Source organism: Canis lupus, chromosome 12 (genome assembly GCF_011100685.1).
Source record: "Canis lupus familiaris isolate Mischka breed German Shepherd chromosome 12, alternate assembly UU_Cfam_GSD_1.0, whole genome shotgun sequence".
Lineage (NCBI taxonomy): Eukaryota > Metazoa > Chordata > Mammalia > Carnivora > Canidae > Canis > Canis lupus.
The window spans coordinates 19,837,935-19,860,589 of NC_049233.1; the positions used below are offsets into that span (position 1 = coordinate 19,837,935).

Below are 22,655 nucleotides of genomic sequence, written 5' to 3' on the forward strand. Positions count from 1 at the left end.
CTTTTTTCCATTAAACATCCCTTTTATTTCTTTTAAAGGGAAGTCAAAGAGACTTTTAGCAGCTAGCTTAATGTTTGCAAAGCACATCAAAACGTGCTTTTGGCTAACCCTACAATTAGCCATCCTCTGTAATAACCGCAAAATGATCTGTTGTTTTGAAAAAAAAATAAATAAATAAACAGCAACACCATTCTAGCTATTTTCCCCCTCACACTAAAAATTTAGAGTTATAAGTATTTTACCCCACAGTAAGACCCAGAGTGCCGGCTATACTTTCTATCTTCAATTCTTTCTCTCCCTTTCCTGAGTCCTCCCCAGGTGGGCCTTTTCCTGATCAGTCTATCAGAACTGGTCCTGGTAAGGTCACAATGGCAACAGCCACACAGCTGGATCGAAGGCTCAACGCTCTGTTCTCACCTGTCCTGAGTGACCAGCACTATTTGGCACACTTGGTCACTCCTTTTTTCTTGAAACTCCTTCCCGTCTCTTGCCAGTGCTGGTTTTCTTCTTACCCCTCAAACCTCTCCTCCCAGCCTCCTCTACCTAATTTCCTCCTGATTTTCCCAACTACTGGCAGTTGGGGGTACCCTGACACTTGGAGTGTCTCCACCGTTTTTCCTATTATTCCATGAATAGTGCATTGGTGGTCTCATCTTGTCCTTGGGGTTTAAACACCATCACAGGCTAATTGCTGATGACTCCCAAATTTATATCTTCAAGGCCCACCCCTGCCCTCGGCTCAAACTCATGCACCCAACTACCTCTAAAGATCTCTACTTGGATGTCTCACCGACCCTCAACTTAGTATATCCAGAAAATGATCTCCTCGCCTTGTCCCATGGATCATCCTACAGTCCTTGCCAAGGCCGCAAGTGGCAACTCCATTCTTGCAAGTGCTCAGTCAGAAAATCCTAGGGTTGATATTTCACTCAGAGCCAATTCTCTAGGAAATTTAGTGCCTTCTTCCTTCAGAAAATCCCCATGATCCAACCACTTCTCACTACTTCCATGTCTACCACTGGGGTGTAAGTCACTCTCATCTCATCCCTGGATTATTGTAACAGCCTCTCCACTCAGCTCCCTACTTCTATCCCCAACCCCACCCCAGGGTCTACTCTCAAAACAGCACCCAGTGTGATTCTTTTTTCTTTCATGTAAACTTTCTCCTGTCCCTCTCTGCTCAGAGTCTCCAATGGCTCCCACCACACTCAGAGTCAAAGCCTACTAAATCCTACAGGGTTGGTCCTCTCTGGGCCAATCTCACTCTGCTCTGCCGCAGGCTCAGAGTCCTCCTGATGTATTGACCTTCCTATTCCCACTGACTTGCAGTCTTTGCCTCGCCATGTGAAAATCCCGCCAACCACCACCATTCCTGCTGTGTTTTTCTCCATGCTGCTCAGCAAATCTCACAAAAATATAATCTGCTCCCTGGACTACTTTCTTTATAGGCATAAACTCCATGAGAGCAAGAATTTTGGTCCATTTCCCTCACAACTATAGCGCTGTGCCTGGAAAAGTGCCTGGCACATTGGGGACTTGGCAAGTGGTCACCAAATACTGGTTGAATAAGGAACAGTTGAAGTGACATAAATGAATGAGGTCTCCCAAGGAGAACATGGAGAGTGAGAGCAGAAGAAAGATAAGAGAAACACCTGTCAAATACTAATATTTGAAAACTAGAATAAGGAGAGAAAGGAGCAAGATTCTTGAGTGTGGGTCAAAGAATTAGGTGAATTAGAGCATTTGGAAGGTCGTAGTGACAGAGGCCCTAGGAAGAACTTTAAGAAGTGTGAAGGTGGTGGATGAAGATGTCATTATGTCATTTTTAGGAGGCTCACGGGAGAAAGGGTGCAGAGCAAGAATGCACTTGTTTAGGCAAATGCGAGGTGACAAAATGAGCCCAGGGAGAGTGACTCCAGGGTCAAGCAGAGGGAAAGCCAGAGGTGAATGGAGGTAAGACCCAGGCAGGCATCTGAGGACCTCAATTAATTAGATTAATCTATAACCCAAACTAGAGAATTCGTTGCTCAAAGCTTGAACTACCTAAATTTGTATAGGAAAACAATCCAGTTTACTTATTTATATTGATTAACCCTCATTCGTTTTTTTGTGTCAACCCCAAATAATTCCTTAAAATGTTTAGCCGCCTGTATTTTGGTTACCTTTACAGTTGTTACACAGTCAGATAGATACAGAAGCTTGTGGAATTTCCTTTCCCCAGAAAATTATAGATGACTATCCATTCAGGATGGTCAGAAGGGCTGGCTGAGTGATGCAGGCACATTGCTGCACCCTATCATACCACGCTGCTGTGGACATGGGCATCAGGAGAAAGTGAGAAAGAAGGGGGAAAAGGTGGTATATGGGGAAGGCAGCCACAGCCCAAAGCCTGTGTTATGTTGGGGATGCACACAGCTTCCTTTGTTGGCAAGATCCGGATTAGGCTTGTGCCTGATCCACTGGAGCAGAGCCTGGAAGCCTTCGAGGTGGGCTTGTCCCCGGCCAGAAAGGCGGAAAATCAATTTGGCTGGCAAACGAGAGCCCCCAAGAGCTCAGTGCACGCTCCATAATCCTATCCACTAGCAGCTCAGGAAATAGATGCCTGAGCCCTCACATATTCATGGGGGATGTGAGGCATAAATCAGGCTTTAAGGATTGGGGGCAAAGGGAATGGACTCTCTGACTGGCTACTAATTAATCAAGCACAGAACACCTAAACCTAGCAACCTGGGAGCGAGCCACACATACACACACACAGGCACAGGCTGCTGCTGTTGCTTTTTCCCGATTTTTTTTTTCATTTCAATTAAAATAGATATCGAATGAAAATTTCCCCTTTAGCCGATGCTGCTTATGCATCCCCCTGTTCTTCCTTTAATTAAAAAACATGCTTATTGCAATACTTGCCAGAATCGCTTTAACGGTATTTTAATTGTAATGTCTCTGCCTGATTAAAAAAAGAAAATATGAACTAGAAAGTGTGGGCAAAAATGTTCTCAGGATGCAGGAAAAGAATCACATGCCTCCTCGAAATAGATGTCACATACTAATTCCTTAATTAGCCTGGTACTACAGTCAAATGGGCAATGGAGAGGGGAAAAAGCATATCTGAAACAAAATCACCAACTCAGAGCCACAAACAATAGTAGTTGAAAGAAATCATCTTCATCAGCTCCAATTCCCCTGGCAGGGCAGAGAACTACAGCTAACAAAAAGTGCCATGCTCAGGATTGGCCCATGCAATGTGGCCAGCCAGAGTTTTCACTGTTTTTTGCAAAGGGTCGCATAGCCTTTGGGGAAAAAAGTAGCAGGGCTAGGTAAATTGTCTTCCAGTCCCAACAGTTCTATATGGCTCCCTTTATTGTTTTAGGCTAGTAGTTCTCAAGCCTCAGCATGCATCTAAATCACTGGGAGGTCTTTTTTTTGTTTTGTTTTGTTTGTTTATTTATTCATGAGAGACACACAGAGAGGGAGAGAGAGGCAGAGACACAGGCAGAGGGAGAAGAAGCAGGCTCTATGCAGGGAGCCCGACGTGGGACTCGATCCCAGATCTCCAGGATCAGGCCTTGGGCTGAAGGCGGCACTAAACCGCTGAGCCACCAGGGCTGCCCACCTGGAGGTCTTAAAACACAGATTGGCGGGCCTCATACCCAAAGTTAGTTTGCTGTGGGGCCCCCAAATCTGCATTTCTCACAAGTGTCCAGGTGATGCTGATGCTGCTGATCAGGGACCAAACTTTCAGAACCACTATTCTAGGTAAATAAAGCGATTGATCTAGGTGTCCATATCTTGTGTTGTTTGCTATCACTGAAAATAAGTGGAGGAATACAAGGCTGGGATTGTGGATTAATTCACTTCATCATTCAACCAACATCTGCATTATTTCCCAGACTTTCTGCTAGATGTTGAAATTAAAAATGTGAAAAATACAGTCTCTATTGCCACAAGATCAAAGTGAAGTCTAATTGCTCCAGGTGAATAAAAACACCCTGGTTTTAGTGGCTTGGCCATTTTTAGACATTTGAGAAAGACAATAAAGATTGTGAGTCAGCTTTTACTTTTTCTATGAAACACAAAACTCTTAAACTTTATAAATTAACTGTATACATTACAACATTTAAACATATTTGTGGAAAAGAAACTATATAGAAATACTTAAAGGAACTGACACACGGATACAAATAAATGCCTTTGTCATTACAGCTATTATTATCTGTTGTTACTTAACTAAACCTTGATTCCTTTCTCTCTCCAAAAAATCATCACTTCCTTTTATCAACACAGCTTCTGGCATTTAAGTACATAAGGCCCTCAACTGTTCTGTGGATTTCTAAAAAGTCTCTTAAGATCTCAGAATGAAAGGCTATTTGTAAGGAGAAACAGAGAAGACCAAGGGGGGACAAAACTACAAACAAACCAACAAAACCCCATCTTTTCTTTAAAGAACTGACTGATTTTTACCAGTCATGTAAGAATCTCCTTCACTACCAAGGTACTCATTCATTCATTCAAATAATCTCCTCCCTTCTATCAAAGATCAAATTAGCATCGACCCAATCACATTTTTTAATAAACCCTCCAGTTTGTTACATTTCTCTAAGCAATTCAAAAAGTTCCAAATATAATTGTTCTCTGAATATTGTAAACATAAACTGGATATAGCATAATAACTTCATGAGTGAAAGATCATGGTTGTTTCCTCATAGGACTTACTTATTTAAAAAATCAGAATACCTCCTATCTTTTCCTGACCCCCCACGAATATCATAGTCTATAAGAAAAGTGATGAAATGCTTGGTCTCTGATATATTTTTATATGTATAAGAATCCCAGATACATAAGCATCCCAGAGTTCTAGTTCTGCTTTCAATCTGGATAAACAGGATATGGAAATCATTAATCAACAAATGAGGTAAAGAGGTAAGGAGAGACCAAACCCTGAAGGACCCTATAAGCCATATTAAGGAGTTTAGGCTTGATCTCAAAAGCTAATGGAAAGCCAGTGAAGGGTTTTAAGTAAGGAAGTTTGAAATATTTATCTTTCATTACTGAAAATATTATAGCTTCTCTGCTAGGAAGGGACTGATCCCATTTGGTAGCATTTTTCATGTTACAACATTCAAGTTGTCAAGACATAAAACTGTAAATTGTTTAATATCTATCTATCTGTCTGTTTGCCTATCTATTGAAAGCATGTCCTTTCTCATAGCAATGGCTTATCTTTCATTTAAGGCTAATCAAGTGCGTCTGGGACTGTTCTCTGGAGGTAAATAATGTAAGCCATTGTCTGATTGGGAAAAATAAGGGGTTTCAGAGCCAAGTGTCCCCCACAGTAAAAAGCCTTTGTCTCTGATCTCCTGATACACAAATAGTAAATGAAATTGGTCACTGTCTGGACTAATCCACTAACATTTGAGAATACCAGGAAGGACTCTGAATATAGAGAAATCCACGACTAACATTAATCTGCCTCTTTAGGTCAGAATTTCACTCATTAGTTCACTCATTCTACAATTATTTGAATGCCTACTATGTGCCTGAAGATATAATGGTCCTGCAATATAGACATGAGCAAAAGCAGACCCTGTTCCTGCTCTCTTAAGCTTATAAGCCTTACACCGCACCTTCTCCAAAGGATAGAGGGAATTAAAAAATACACTCTAATATTAAATATGTAGTCACCAGGAAAAGACAAACACATAGAGACACACAAGGTAAAGGGAGTTAACGGTGGATGTCACAAAAAGTTGGGCTATTTCTTTTGATACCAACTTCTTCATCCGGCTTCACCATTTGCCTACTGCAAAGCCCAGCCTCTTCTGGAGCACCATGCTTGAAGAGAGAGGAAAGTACATTAACTCCTTTACTGCACTTCCCTCCTACAAAGGGGAGAGAGTCACCGTTGTTTGCATTTTCTGCATTGATCTGAGGACAGGCACCTGATTCAAAGCTCAAGGAGAATCTGTGGCTGCCTCATATTTCAACTCAGGCCCCCAGTTTCCTGACCAAATTGCAAGAAGTCCACCTTTCTACACTGTCTATACCTCATCATCTTCCCTCTGCCTTGAATGGTAGCTATGGTTCAACTGGAAGAGGAGGCAGTTCAGTTGATCTTTTTCAGCCAGCTTTCAGGAAAATTATTTTAAACTCACCAATTTGTAACAAATTTTACCAGCCCCCCAAACTTCCTCCTGCTGACTAGGATGTTATATAGTTACAAAAGAAGTATTATTTCAGGGTACTTCATTTTTAGCAAAACTCCAGCCTGCCTGCAGTTAGATTTCTTTTAAATCCATGCTGGTATCTGTGAAGTTGAAATTACATGCCTAGGGTAATCTGCCCAGTGACTCACACAGACCTGAAGCCCAAATAAACCACAAGTTATGTCCCAGGGAAGTCCCTGCCTCACAGCATTCCCAGACTACAGCACTGCAAAGTGTTATCTGAAGCATGTACCTACTGCAACTGAGCCTGACTCAGTATTCACTAGAAGGAACCCAGTGGAGAATCCCTGAGATTAAAAAAGGCTGTGCTGGGTATAGCACTGAATGCCTTATTCTGAAATCTGCAAATCCTTGGCAAGGATGAAGAAACTCGGGACGCCTGGGTGGCTCAGCAGTTGAGCAACTGCCTTCAGCCCAGGGCGTGATCCTGGAGTCCCGGGATTGAGTCCCACATCGGGCTCTCTGCATGGAGACTGCTTCTCCCTCTGCCTGTGTCTCTGCCTTTGTCTCTCTCTCTGTGTCTCTCACGAATAAATAAATAAAATCTTTAAAAAAAAAAAAAAAGGATGAAGAAACTCTGCAATGAACTTGATAGTGGGTCAAGAGAAGGTGACTCATCTTAGTGAGCCCATATGCATTTGCATGTCACAGAAATCCCAAACATAATAGACTAGAAAGATCTGAGTATTTTCAAAACTGTAGACCACAAAAAAATTGGAGAAAATAAGACCACGTGCCAAAAAGCACCAGAAAAACACGCTCTTATGAAGTCAGAATAACAAGGAAAATGGAGACGACCAAACAGATTCTGCTACTGCCATCTCTGTATCTTCCCTCTCTTCCATAGAAAGAAAAGCACTTCAATATGTATTCTGAAGATAACAGAGGCAAAAGCAAATCCAAAGTCCTTATTACCAAGCTAATTCTTTCAGTAATCCAGTTTGCTTTGTATATAAAAGCAGCCACTATCTGTAAATAAGTTTGCAACTTAGGCCTGATATTTCAGCCTTCTCTTCTGTTATCCCCATCAGTCTGGAAAAAAACAAAACCAAAACAAAAGCTATCATTAATTGGGTACTTACTCTGGACCAGGTACTGTGCTAAGGGCCTTACATATATACTCCCTCATCTAATACTCAAAGCATCCATTTGAGCTGGGCAATACACCGTAGACTTGCCACACAATAGCAAACAATAAAAGTTAGCCATCATTGTTACTGTTGCTGCCATTATATCAAGCATGACACTCATGAAGAGAAATGTGAGGTTTACTAAGGCTATGCAACTTGCCCAAGGTCACAAGACTAGTAGGAAGCAGAACTCAGATTCAGAGTCCATTCTCTCTGGCCCAAAAGCCTGCCAAGCATTTAACTGCTTTGGTATACACTAGCAGACCAAGAAATAGAAAAATCACATTAAAAGAAACCAGTGCACTATTCAGCAGCAACAGAGACTAGAAACAAGTTTCTGCTCAAGCATTTTAAAGGGATGGCATTGTAAGTAGTAAGAAACTGAAATATCTTCCTTTTGAAAGCCCAACACCAAGGGAAGAGGAGTTCCTGGAATTCATCTTCCTCTAATTGGCCCTGTCTTAACCATCATTTCTAGGCCACCTTATGTCAAACTGCTTGGCCATCAGAAGAGAGAGGAATTCATTCCTTCATTCAGAAAATACGAATGTTTCTCCAACTACAGACTACAAAATGAAGATCCTTGTCCATGATGCATAATGGCTCTGACAAGAGGGTAACATCCCTCCTGTGTTATTATGGCTCATCATAATTACTTGGGATAAAATAATAAATTTTAATTCAGAGATGCCTATGGCTGTTGGGCATCTTAACATAAAAGAACGAAAAATATAATTAACTAAATTAAGGCAATATGCCCATTTCTATCCCAGCTCATTAGTATTAATTGATTGGGTTAATTCTCTTTTGTGTTTAACAGTACCCCCTAAAAATAATTTTTAAAAAAGGAGGGAGAAATGGAAAGAAGAAGTAGAGATGGTAAATAAATGAAAGTTCTGGATATTTTGCTAATTAAGGTAAAATAATGATAAATATAACTATAGCTCTTATGATCCTAAAATTAAGATGCCATTTTTAAATAAAGTTCAGGAGTCAATAAGTACAGCCTTATAAATAATGGTGAAAATTTTGCCTCAAAGAAATTTATAATCCTCCTTTCTACTATATAAGTTGTACTAGTAAGAAAAGAATGTCAATTCTGTTTTATAGATGGAAACACAAATAAGGCACAGAGAATTCAAGACTCCTGAAGGCCATATGTAGAACTATTGGGTTTCCTGATGAAGGGGCCTAGTCTTCGATATATTAGGATGCTGGTTTCCATAAATGGAAAAATAATATAGAGGATGCAATATTTTCATAAAGTAGTTCTAAATATAGTTGTTAGGTGATCTTGATTCACTTTTACATAGCAGAATCCTTTGAAAGTACATACATACTCCATGTAGAATGTCACCTTTGTAATACTGTGGGAATAGCTGATAAAGTGCTTCCACTATAATACTTTCTATTTCATTTGTTCAAATCTCTTAAAGAAATTATTTGGGGGCTTGAAACTTTTTGTCCTTTATCGTGGCCCATAGATGGTATCAGAAAAAGAAAGAAAATTCCACTCAGCTACTTTTCTGGTACCATAAATGGGTATGAGAAAGAGAGAGAGGAACAGAGATTCAGAGATTGAATTACCACTGATGATGATAATAATGATGATTCAATCTTATATTTGAATAACTTTATTATCTCTTAAGAACTTTCATACATACTACAGACAAGAGAAGACAAAAGTTTAGAGCTATGCTAGCAACCAGATTTTTGAGAGTTGGAGTCCTTTAGCAGTTTCAAATGTCTTTTAGAAACAGAAAGATAACTTATCAATGGATTTTACATTTCTCACAACTCATAATTACATACATTTGTGGATATAGGTATATGTCTGTATATATGTGTGTAAATACATACGTGTATGTGTGTGCACATATACATGTGTTTACATGTGTACCCATGTACACATAAATATTTATATATGTGAGAACAATTAAGGACGGTAAAAATTAATTAGAAAAAATTTAGTTAGAAAAAAGTAATAATTGGGATGCCTGGGTGGCTCAGCGGTTGAGTGTCTGCCTTTGGCTCAGTGCATGGTCCTGGGGTCCCAAGAGCAAGTCCTGCACAGGGCTCCCCGTGAGGAGCCTGCTTCTCTCTCTGCCTATGTCTCTGCTTCTCTCTCTGTGTCTCTCATGAATAAATAAATAAAATCTTTAAAAAAGAAAAAGTAGTAATTAAGAAATCAAGAGTTTACAAATTATGCTTCTTAAATTTAATCCAGGACCTGAATTCTGCACCATTTTACTTCTCCATCAACCTTCAACACATGGTTTTATTCAACACATCAACACATATTCAGTGTCCTAGACATTGAAGAGACAGTAGTAAATAAATCACTAAAGTCGTTTGCCTTTTGGAACATTCTAGCAGAAGAAGCAGATTGTAAACAAATAATAAATCTATAATATGTTATGTGGTGATGAATGTTATGAAGAAAAGAAAGCAAAATAAGAAGATAGAGAATAATAAGTGTCTGCAATTTCAAAAAGATGACCAGCAAGGCCTCTCTGATAGGCTGATATTTTCTCAAAGAGCAAACAAAATAAGTGAGCCACATGAATATCTGGAGAAAGAATACTCTAGGCAAAGGACATTATGTGCAAAGCCTGAGGTAGGTGTATGCCTGGTATACTTATAGAAGAGCTGCAGCAGAGTGAATGAGGAAGACAGGTCAACGAAGAGATCAGAGGTTAGTAATCCTAAATTTAGATTCTCTTCCTAATGAGATGGGAAACTACTGGAGTGTGTTAAAGGAAAGAAGTTAGAAGAAAGAAGTGATCTGATATATTCTTAAAGGATGTGTACAATATGCTGCTGGGGGTTTATTTTAGCATATGGCATAAAAATTAAATACCAATGACTTAAACATATGAAATAATTTCAGAGGTGAGCAGTCCAAGTTGCTACTCTACTATGGCAACTCCAAAGTCATCAGGCTCCTGGGTTTCTTCCATTTTTCTGCTGCCTCATTCTTCATGAATCACCTCATTATCCAAGATGGCAGCTGAAAATGTAGCTATCATATTCACATTCCAAGAAGCAAAGAATAGGAAGAAAGATGGACAAATAGGACATGTCTTCTAATGGGTCCACTCTACTTTAGGACATTTCCAAGATGTCCTGTACCACACCTCGCCTTATATCTCATTGACCAGCTCTTAGCCACAAGGTTACATCTAACTACAAAGAAGGGCAGAAAATACAGCATTTTAGATGGATACATTGCTTCCCCAAATAAAAACTGGACTTCCTTCTACCAAGGAAAGCAAAGAATCATAAACATGGGAACCAGTTACAAGGCCATTTGAAATGGTCCTAGCCAAAAATTATATTGGTTAGGACTAAGTTGGTACCAATGAAGGTGCTGATATATATAAGACACATGTTGAAGGTCCAGACAAGATTCATGGATGGATTTGTCATGGGATGTGAGAAAAAGAAGTCCAGGATGATTCCAAGGTTTTTGGCCCAAGCCACTGGACATTTATAGTTCCAATAAGCAAGATGCAGAAGTTCCCTCAACTTTAGATTCTCTATGTATGTGGATGGTCAAAACTTATTCATAAATGACAGGCTCTTCTTCATCTCCTTTTCACTACTCAATTCTAATCTTACATCCTCAATACCCTGAGTCCCTGAACTACATTCTGCCTCACTGCTTGTAATACACATTTTAGAATTAGAAATGTTACTTTTTAAATATTTGCTCCCTAATTAATTTCTTTAGTGATATGCAGACTATTGACATTAAGTATTATTCTTCACTTTTTCTCGTATCTCTTAAGAGTTCCTATGCCACTTCCTAAGTATCCACAGGTCACTGGTTGAATTAAATTTGACCTGTGTCCTTTCCTGGTTTTCATTCTTTCTAGAAGCTGTGAATCATATATATATATGGAATTTGAAAATTTTCCATATATATGGAAATATGAAAAATTTCAACTTCATTCCAGGCAACCCTGCTCCCTGCCAACAACTCCTGTACATATTTGTAAGAAACTGGTGTCCTCTACTTACCCTCATATTTCTACTAATGGCCCTACTCTCCAAGAGAAAGAGGGAATCCTATAGCTAACTTACTCTCCCTTTCCACAGAATGAGGTTTTGCTCTTCCAAACCTAGCTCACTTATTTCAAATAATTTGAGACTGAAATATATTGCCTGGATTGGGAATATTATTAAAAACTACTTTTGAAAGGTGACAGGTCAGGGCAAGTATTTGCATTATTCAGATCTTGAAATCTCCAAGAGCAATGAGCCAAGTGTATATTCCACATGTCCTTGCCTTACCCTTTGCTCTCTCGGATGCCTCTTCTCCATCTTCAGTCTCTGGCCCTATCAACACCTTTCCTTGATTGAACATTTACCTGGAGCTAATGGGAGATCCAGAGACTTAGTTGGGCAAGACTTGTAGCTACAAAAGTTCTCCCAAATGATATCAATATAAGGCAAAGTCCCGAGAGCCTAAAGATCATCCCATCCTCCAGCAGCATTTGACTCCTAGATAAAAGGTCAACAAAGAGCATCTTTAAACTGAGTATTTAGGTCTGTAATTTTCCTGTATCATTGCTAGTCCTTAGGTAGTTGATGTCCATCAACAAGTCAGCATTTCCCAAAGCCACTGGTCACACACACACACATACACACACATGCACAAAGACAGGTCAAGAGCCCAAGCTGATAGATCATTTTCCTTAAAGGGTACCAATTAACTGATTTGCCTGAAAACTTCTTCCTTGCTATCAAGATAAAAAAAAAAAGACCTTCTAAAATATAGAATGTAAAATGCCTAATCAGAAAAACCTGATTCCATCCATACGAAACAGATATCAATATTACAATGGTTTATGCCTTCAAAATATTTTATTTTCCCTTATGTAGCCATGTTCTTACAGTAACAAGAGCAAATGCCCCTGTAAGTGTTAAATATATTTTTAGTAAAGAGTATGGTTTTAGTGCAGAGTTTTATAGCAACCCATAACTAATCCTATTCTCAAAGCTATTTTCATTTGCCAATGAAGACAGTCACTTTGATAACCATTCCTTATTATCAGCCACTGAAGTAGGCAATGATTTTTATTCTCATTTAACAGATAAGGAAACAAATGCTCAAAGAGGTGGAATAAGTGACTTAGTCACTTGGTGATGTGGTGGAGGAGTTGAAATTTGAATTCTCAGTCTCATCCAACTTCCCAGACCCTAGAGCTATGTGGCCAGCTCTGCAATAAGGAAGCCTATTTATATGACTTTCCATGGGACCAGGAAGTCAAAACCACAACAGGGTAAAAGCAGGAAGACATTGCTTTCTTGGCAGGCAATTTCAAAGGCAACAGCATTAACCAGTTTCAGAGCATTTTTCTGTATTGTGGGGGCTGCCCTGGACAAGCATGACTACAAAGTACTTGCATAAAGAAGCATATTCTTTGATAACACTGCTAACCTTCTTGTATTTTAAAAAATAAAATAATTAAGCTCTGTGCTTATAAGAGCCAAAAGAAAGGGGCTTCATTTTTAACCCTCTGACCACTTCTTCCTTTAGAGTAAAATTTCAATTCGTTCCCAGAATAAGTTGTCAAGCAAGTGCTGGAACTTATCCAAAAATTTCCTCTCCCTTCTGCTTCCCAAAAGTGATAGAATTATATACAGTAATGCCACCACCGACCTCCATGCTCTACAAACCTTTAATGTGCAGTAAGTTGAGGATGCTTGTGTTGGTGTCAAGCAGTAGCAACTGGCCATTCTCCACCTGTGACGTTGTCGCCATCTTGTGGCACTCTTTCAGGAAACCAGCTGTGAGTCCTTGACCACCTCAGGCAGAACTGTAAGGAAAAGTTGCCCTGGAAAACAGTTTTATTGTTTTGTTTTGTTTTAAAGTAAGATAGTATGGGGGATCGATCTAAATGGAAACTTCTTAAATGAAAATTAATTTAATAAAATGTCAAATGTCTTAATAAAATTAGTCACTTTCTCTTCCTCATATCACTAACTCGAAAGGGGAAAAATACAGAAGGGGCCAAAGTTACACTTGAAATGTCTCTGTCAGCCATTGGAATTCCCCAACAATATCATGCTGCTCATGTTTTCTTACCTTTTTTTTTTCTTTCAAGACAAGCCCCAGTCTACCTAATAGAGTTGATTCCATTTTTTATTTTTACAGACATGTATTGAGTCTTGAACAAAAAGTCATAAATAGCCTAGAATAGAGAGAATTAAAATGTTCTGCTTGATGGGTGGCATTTTGTTTTATGTAATTGGTATCATTTTTCACGGCTCTACTACCAAGCATCCCTGTTTTATAGGAACATTCCTCTTTCCAAGTGTTCAGATCCATCCCCCCACTTTTTTTTTTTTACATTTTTGTTGTCTTTCCCTCTGAACTTGGTGCATCAGTGCTGAAAACAAAATACATAGGTGAAAGGCCCACTGACTTCGAATGATAGCCCAGAACCTTTGAGTGAGGCACAGAGAGTGAGGTTGAGATGAGCCCAGCCTCCAGTCTCCCTTCCAGAACTGTTGGCTTTCCTTTTGATTTATGGTCACACTAAAGTCACATGTTTTTCAAAAGAGGAATGTAAAACCACAGAAAGCAGTACTCAACTCATGCAAAGAGGCCGAGAACATGTCTAAATGTCTTGTACACTTATGGAACTATAATTATAAGTATAATAAAATCAAAATAAACAAGGTGTTTCCCTCAAGGTAGTACCTACAACATGTGTCTGCCTCTTCCCACAAACTTCTTCTTCCTGCCCAGATTCCAACCAAATGTGAAGCCTGAGTCCCTATAAAAGAACTTCCTATAAGGTCCTCTTGTGAAATATTAGAGGCAGATGGGAGAACATCATTAAGAAGGGAAAGCATGTTTATAATACCAATAACTACATCTACACAGAGAATAGTACCATGGAATATTTCTGAGAGAGAAAACAGAAAAGTGTGTAGCCAGAAGAGCCAGTAGATTTTCCAGGTGAGTGTACTAACCCCCCAGCACAAAGGTCTTGAGTTGTATACCCAACCCAATCACCAACAAGCCTTTTGCATAAGGAAAAGCAGCCACACCTACAAAGGAGAAAAAATTCAGTGACTCCTCTTAATTTAAGAGACAGAGAAGCATAAAGCATAGTGATAAGCAGTACCACACCATGACAAGAAAAAAGGGTGGTGTGTGAGCATCTTCGTGAGCCCTGTGAATCACAACCCTACCATGACCATCTGTAGACTCAAATAGTAGAGAGAATTTTAGCTCTCTAGTAATTTCACACTGAAGCTATGCAAAAGGGGGTAAAATTTCAAAGTGGTCCTTAAAGGCTATACATGATATGTTCTTAGGATCCCTTAATTCACTCTCATAAAATCCATGAAGAGGAAAAGCAGATGAGTAGGAGGAAACTGGAATGGAATACAGTGATGAGAAGGTGGAAAGGGCTGAACTATATGAAGACAGTAAAGTCAACGGCAGAGAAGGTGAACCTGACCATTGCTCATATTGGTTGCAAGTCCACTATAAAAGGATAAAATTTCCTAGGAGATCAGAAATGGAAAGACTAGAGAAATCCTGGGCCTTCATTTTAAAGGGACAGCTTAGAGCTGCTTAAACTACAGAGTCTCTTGATCTATGTGTCTGTTTTTGTGCCAGTACCATCCTGTCTTGATGATCACAGCTTTGTAATACAGCTTGAAATCCAGCATTTTGATGCCCCTGCCATTGGTTTCCTTTTTCAATATTCCTCTGGCTATTTGGGGTCTTTTCAGATTCCATATAAATCTTAAGATTATTTGTTCCAACTCTGTGAAGAAAGTCCATGGTATTTTGATAGGGATTGCCCTGAAAGTATAAATTGCCCTGGGTAGCATAGACATTTTCACAGTATTAATTCTTCCAATCCATGAGCATGGACTGTTTTTCCATCACGGTAAGTCTTCCTCAGTTTCTTTCAAAAGTGTTCTGTGGTTTTTAGGGTATAGATTCTTTACTTCTTTGGTTATGTTTATTCCCAGGTATCTTATGCTTTGGGGTGCAATTGTAAATGGGATTGACTCCTTAACTTCTCTTTCTTCAGTCTCATTGTTAGTGTACAGAAATGCCACTGGTTTCTGTGCATTGATTTTGTATCCTGTCATATTGCTGAATTGCTGTATGAGTTCTAGCAATCTTGGGGTGGAGTCTTTTCAGTTTTCTATGTACAGTATCATGTCCTGTGCGAAGAGGGAGAGTTTGACTTCTTCTTTGCCAATTTGAATGCCTTTTGTTTCTTTATGTTGTCTGACTGCTGAGGCTAGGACTTGTAGTACTATGTTGAATAACAGTGGTGAGAGTGAACATCCCTGTCGTGTTCCTGATCTTAGGGAAAAGGCTCTCAGTTTTTCCCCGTTGAGAATGATATTCACTGGGGGCTTTTCATAAATGTCTTTTAAGATATTGAGGAATGTTCCTTCTATCCCTACACTGTGAAGAGTTTTAATCAGGAATGGATGCTGTATTTTGTCAAATGCTTTCTCTGCATCTATTGAGAGGATCATATGGTTCTTGTTTTTTCTCTTACTGATGTGATAGATCAATGGAACAGAATAGAGAACTCAGAAATGGGCACTCAACTCTATGGTCAACTAATATCAACAAAGCAGGAAAGAATATCTACTGGAAAAAGGACAGTCTCTTCAATACATGGTGTTGGGAAAATTGGACAGCCACATGCAGAAAAATGAAACTGGACCACTCTCTTACACCAGATACAAATATACACTCAAAAAATAGTTGAAAGATCTAAATGTGAGACAAGACTCCATCAAAATCCTAGAGGAGAACACAGGCAACAACCTTTTTGAACTTGGCCACAGCAACTTCTTGCAAGATACATCCATGAAGGCAAGGGAAAGAAAAGCAAAAATGAACTATTAGGACTTCATCCAGATGAAAAGCTTCTGCACAGCAAAAGACACAGTCAACAAAACTAAAAGACAACCTACAGAATGGGAGAGGATATTTCCAAATGATATATCAGATAAATGGCTAGTATCCAAGATCTATAAAGAACTTATCAAATTCAACACCCAAGAAACAAATAATCCAGTCATGAAATGGGCAGAAGACATGAACAGACATTTCTCCAACAAGACCTACACATGGCCAACAAGCACATGAGAAAATGCTCTGCATCACTTGCCATCAGGGAAATACAAATCAAAACCACAATGAGATACCACCTCACACTAGGGAGAATGGCAAAAATTAACAAGACAGGAAACAACAAATGTTGGAGAGGATGTGGAGAAAGGGGAACCTTCTTGCACTGTTGGTGGGAATGCAAACTGGTACAGCCACTCTGGAAAACTGTGTGGAGGTTCCTCAAAGAATTAAAAATAGAGTTACCCTATGACCCAGCAATTGTACTACTGGGTATTTACCCCAAAGATACAGATGTAGTGAAACACTGGGACACCTGCACCCCAATGTTCATAGAAGCAATGTCCACAATAGCCAAACTGGAAGGAGTCACAATGTCCTTCGACAGATGAATGGATAAAGAAGATGTAATATATATCACACACACACACACATACACTCACACACACACAATGGAATATTACTCAGCCATCAGAAGAGACGAATACCCACCATTTGCTTTGACATTGATGGAACTGGAGGGTATTATGCTGAGTGAAATAAGTCACATGGAGAAGGACATTCATCATATGGTTTCACTCATATGGGTAATATAAGAAATAGTGAAAGGGATTATAAGGGAAAGGAGGGGAACTGAGTGGGAAAAATTAGAGAGGGAGACAAACCATGAGAGACTCCTAATTCTGAGAAACAAACAAAGGGTTGCAGAAGGAGAGGTGGGGGGCGGAGAATCAGGGTAACTGGTGATGAGCACTGAGGAGGGCACTTGATGGGATGAGCACTGGATGTTATACTATGTGTTGGCAAATTGAATTTAAATTTTAAAAACATTAAAAAAAAAAGTGCAGAAAAAGTTGGCCACTGTGACAAACAGAAGCCCAAGAGGTGGGGCCCAGGGAACTGTCATGTTAATGATCCATCCACTTCCCCATCAATGTTTGAGGATGAACTCAGGGCAAGGGCTAGAGGAGAAGAAGATATATCCCAGAAAGGGACCCAGATATGTTTCCTCCAAACCAGCCCCTGAAACTCAGGGTCATAAGGAAGCCCAACAAGCCCAGTGAGATGGGAAATGGATGAGTTTTAAGGAGTTTGAAGGATTCAGCATCCTAGCTCTTCCTGAGACATTAACCTGGTAATCAGATCCATATCCTGCTACAGAAGGACAAAAAAACCAAGGCTCATGACCCTCACAGTGGAAAGATCTGGAACAATTAGGTATGTAAGGGTGTCAAAGGAAGGCCATTCCATGGTATCTTCCATTAATTGAGAACATCTTAACACTTAAAATTAGCACTAATACCTGTTATCCAGCTCTGCGTGAACTTTTAAGACTTTCTCTCTTGTTCTGAAGTACCTGTGTGTTGTCCTCCATGTGTTATAACACCTTGGCCCAGCCTGGCTTTCATTTGGATAAAGAAAAATTATCAGAATTCAAAAATTGCTACACTCAGTCCCCCCCTGCCAAATGGAAAGGTTAAATATTATTATCTCCTCTTCACAGTTGCAAAAACAAAGGCTCAAAGAGTTTGAATGATGTGTCAGAGGCCACAGTAGTGAAAACAGATGGGACCCATGCAGAGTAAGCTCCCAAATCAGATTTTTTCACTCATCACTTTAACTCAGAACACAGTCCTCAAAATATCTGCTAGCTCCCCTTCCTACTTCATTCAGGTCTCTGAGCAAATAATCCCTCCTACCCTAACTCCTTGATAAAATAGAACCTACAATCACTCCCTCTCCCCAAAGCTGCTTTATTCTGGTCTAAGATCTTTAATTTTGTATGTATTTATCATCTATTGATCTTTATCCAAATGAAAGCAAGGACTTTGTTTTGGTCGTCGCTATATCCCCACCCCGCTTAAAAATATCTGACACATAGTAGATGCTCAATGAAAATCAATGAAATAATGTTCTAAGTGAATCATCCAACTGCTAACCCCATATGTGCATTTACAGATGTTAAATACACACACACACACACACACACACACAGGCATGTGAGTACAACCACCTTCCTGATAGAGTAGGTGAACAAATAGGTGGAAATCCAGAATACTTAAAAATCTGCAGCCCATGGGTTTCATCCATTGGGTTTGGCCCACATGCTTTCACATTGCTTTCTGCATTTTCAAGCTCTGTTTAATTTAAACCAAATGATGGTGACTGTACCCAAATTAAAACCCAAGACTCAAATTCTGTCTCCCTGTGAAATCTTTTACCATTTTTTTCTTTCGCCTTCAGTTTCTCTATTTAGTGTGATAGATTGCAAATGAATGTAAATGTGAAGCATTTTAAGAGACCCAAGCCTCCTTTGTGCCCACAGTTCTCCTTAGCATAATAATGGTATCTTAAGATGTGTACATTTTTATTGATGGTTCATGCTTCAGTACAAAACAATGACTAAATACTAAAAGCTCTAGTAATGCACCTCAACTATCTAGCAGCCACCTGGGGAAGTGGAAGAGAAATGTATCGCCATAATTACGAATTGTCACTGAACCTGGAGGTAAAAACACACAATCTTAGCTCTTGACAATTTCACAGGTGACACGCTGGTAGTATCATTCCCTGCATCAGTGGCAGTCTTGTGACTACCAGGGCAACACTCCAGAAAACAGTGGGAGTGGCTCACCCTCCAACATCCCTATCTTCTAATTCCTGTTACTTTAATCCAATTAAGTAAAAAAGAATGCTAAGGGCATTTTTTTTTTTTTTTTTTTTTTTTTTGCTAAGGGCATTTTTTAAAGATTTTATTTATTTGAGAGAGAGAGAGAGAGAGAGAGTGCACAGGTTGGGGGGAGGGGTAGAGGGGAGGGAGCAGGAAAGGGAGACAATCTCTAGCAGACTGGGCTGAGCATAGAGCCCTACTAGCGGCTCCCTGATCTCATGACCCTGAGATGACTTGAGCCTAAACCAAGAGTCAGACGCTGAACCCACTGAGCTGCCCAGGTGCCCCTGCCAAGGATATTTTAAAAGACACCTTGTTGGGGATCCCTGGGTGGCTCAGCGGCTTGGCGCCTGCCTTTGGCCCAGGGCTCGATCCTGGAGTCCCGGATCGGGTCCCATGTTGGGCTCCCGGCATGGAGCCTGCTTCTCCCTCCTCCTGTGTCTCTGCCTGTCTCTCTCTCTGTGTCTATCATAAATAAATAAATAAATAAATAAATAAATAAATAAATAAATAAATAAATAAATAAATAAATCTTTAAAAAATAAAAATAAAATAAAAGACACCTTGCCAATATACAGAAAGCCACTCAGTTGGTTACCAGCATGATGTATTTGGTGAAGGCCTATGTTGCGTGTCACCAACCCAGCTCATTGGTCAATGCAAGTTTCACTTCCACTAAATATAAGCTCTTTCCACTCTAGTCCCCAAAATACTGAACCTCTCGCTTTAGCTTTCTTCTTTGAGATAAACAAATTACTCATCCCCATCCTCAAAACCATTTCTTCACAGGACTGTGGAAGTGAGAGTGGAAACAGAGATTTAAGAACTATCCAGAACATGTCCTCATCTTTACCTCAGTACATACAACCTCAAATAGACCTATATATATAAAAACTTATATACTTATAAATATGAGCAAAAACTTTCCAGCCTCAGCGAGGAAGCTTATGCAATTTGTTTTCTTCTTACAGCATGTCAGCACTTCTCTGAACTTCAGGGAATGTGCAGTGTCTGCAAATCTTACATGTCACCTTAAATGTACTTGCAACACCACCAGAGTCATCTTGAAAGGAGTCATTGATCAGCAAGTTGGAACACCAACCACAGCAGAGACCTATTTGTGAGTGTATGTGTCAAGCTGGGGTGCTGGAGAAGGCAGAGTGTGAGAATCTCTCTAGTTCCAGTGCCCCTGGATGACAAAGATAAGGAAGAACTGTCTTGACACCTCACCAGAATGCCTTCTTGAATATGCAAGCTCAGGAAACAGGAAAAGACAGGTCCCTGCGACCAATATTTTCTCTACCTCTGACCTTTCTTCATTTTCTCCAAAGCTTTTATCATCACGGAAATACCGTGTGCTTGTTTATAGTCCATCAACCGCTAATAAAATATAAGCTTCGTGAGAGCTTCTGGAATTTCTGCTGTACCCCCAATTCCTACAATGCCTGGCATGTGGTGGGCACCCTCAAAATATGTTTGAATCCCCAGTCGACTCTTATTTGGGCTCCTAATCACTATGCCATCATTTAAAGTATCATTTTAATAACTAAAATAATTGGATGTGAAGCTACAAATTGTTTTCAACCTTTTTTCACATAGAAATGTTTTTAAGTGTTATAAAACAAATGTCTTTATATTTTCTTTTGTGACATCCTCTTATTTGACGCACAGGACACCCTTTTCTCATTCTGACATAGAACGTCACTTGTATGTTCTTCTTGATTTGTAGGGTTTCATATCTGCATGTTAATCCTCAACAAATTTAGAATTTATGTTGGTGACAGGTTTTCCATTTTTTGTTTTTCCCCCAAATAGTGAACTGTCATCGTATCCTTTATTAAATAGCATTTGCTCTCCCAACTAGTAGTCTTGGCTATTTTAATAATAGTATTATAATGTTGGGTGATAGTAAACTTGTTAGCCAATTAAAATCCCAAACCTTTTATGTTTGAGCTAATGTAAAGGCATCTCTTCCAGGTACACCCGACCTCACCCTTATTCTTAAGGTGCTCATATTATCATTGAGAAAAAGACAAATAGCCAAATAATTAATATAATGTGTAATAACTAAAATAATAACCACGGTGCTATGGGAGTTCAGCAGATTAGCTGGCTGACCCTGGTGGAGACTTCCTTATAGGTGCAATCCAGCTTACTAATCACTTTCTCTTTCTTTCCTTTTTTTTTTTAAAAATCTGGACTCTAGATAAATTAACACAGGCTGAGATTATTTCAGCTGATTATGAAACAAAAAATGCTTATTTTAGAAAAGTCAACCATCTACAAATCCAGGATTACGAATAAAGCCTCTGACCTATAATCTAATAACTCCTAAGGGAACAAAAAGGAAATTAAATTAGTTTGGCATAATTTGTTCTTACTGAGCTCATGCAGGCCCTAAGTGATCACTTTCTTTTCTTGGTGCTGATAAACCCTTCATGAGTATGAGATAACATGAGAAAGTCCTTCTACACCGTTCAGCATATTGACTCCTCAAAGAAATGGCACCAATATCTTTTGCCAGATACATGTGCCCAGTTCAAATTTACCCACTGTCCCTGTTAGAAAACAGGGCAATTTACTAGCTTACCTCTCAGTTCTATACATATCCTAAACTCCCATTATTTCACAACAAATATTTATATTAAGTTAATGCTTCTTACATGTAAGTTATTCCCACACTTTTGAGCTTCAGGGAACTATGACAATCTGCAAACAGAACAAATTTACAGAGCCGCTCTTTATCTTCCCTTCTGTGTGAATCTTCAGATCTCCACTAACAATGACTCTTCTGAATTATAAACTAGAGGATCATTCCACTTGCCAGAGAAAGTAATGACAATGACAGCTACAGATCCTTGCATGCCTCTCATGTCTCAAGCACAGCGCTAGACATTTTACTTACAGTGTCACCGAATCCTCACAACTGAAAAACACACATATTACCCTACTTTAAATTTGAAGGGTTTTTTTAATCTTAAAAATTAATAATAATGGCTAAATATTTTTGCATGTACCTAACAAGTATAATCCCACTTCATAATTCTTCTCTCTTTTCAGTCTTCTTGCCTGGAACCACTGAGCAGATGGATCTCTGGATTCAACAAATATTTTTGTTACCTACCAGACACTGGTATAGGCACAAAACAAAACAAATTCCTGACCTCATGGAGCTTATATTTTAGAGAGGTGAAGTTAAATATATAGAGCAAATAATGTGAGGGTCACCTGGGTGGCTCAGTCAGTTAAGTGTATACTCAGGTTATGATCCAGCCCCACATGAGGCTCCCTCTTCAGTAGGGAGCTTGCTTCTCCCTCTCTCTCTGCCCTACCCCCTAGCTCCTGTTCTCTCTGTCTCACTCTCTCAAATAAATAAATAAAAACATAAATAAATAAATAAACAAATAAATAATATGCTCTGAAAGAAAAAAAGAACAGGGTGAAGAGTATCAGAAGTGCCAGGGTGGAAGGGGCTATTTCATATCTAGTGATCAGGGACT

At 39.4% G+C, this 22,655-nt stretch overlaps 1 protein-coding gene across 1 annotated transcript in view; it reads right to left on the bottom strand.

Moving 5' to 3' along the window:
* PKHD1 (PKHD1 ciliary IPT domain containing fibrocystin/polyductin) overlaps positions 1-22,655 on the bottom strand; it is a 469,885-nt gene that overhangs the window by 307,530 nt on the left and 139,700 nt on the right. The window contains 2 exon segments of the mRNA XM_038554300.1: positions 13,040-13,106; positions 13,108-13,197. Of these exon segments, the coding sequence (XP_038410228.1) occupies positions 13,040-13,106; positions 13,108-13,197 (157 nt within the window).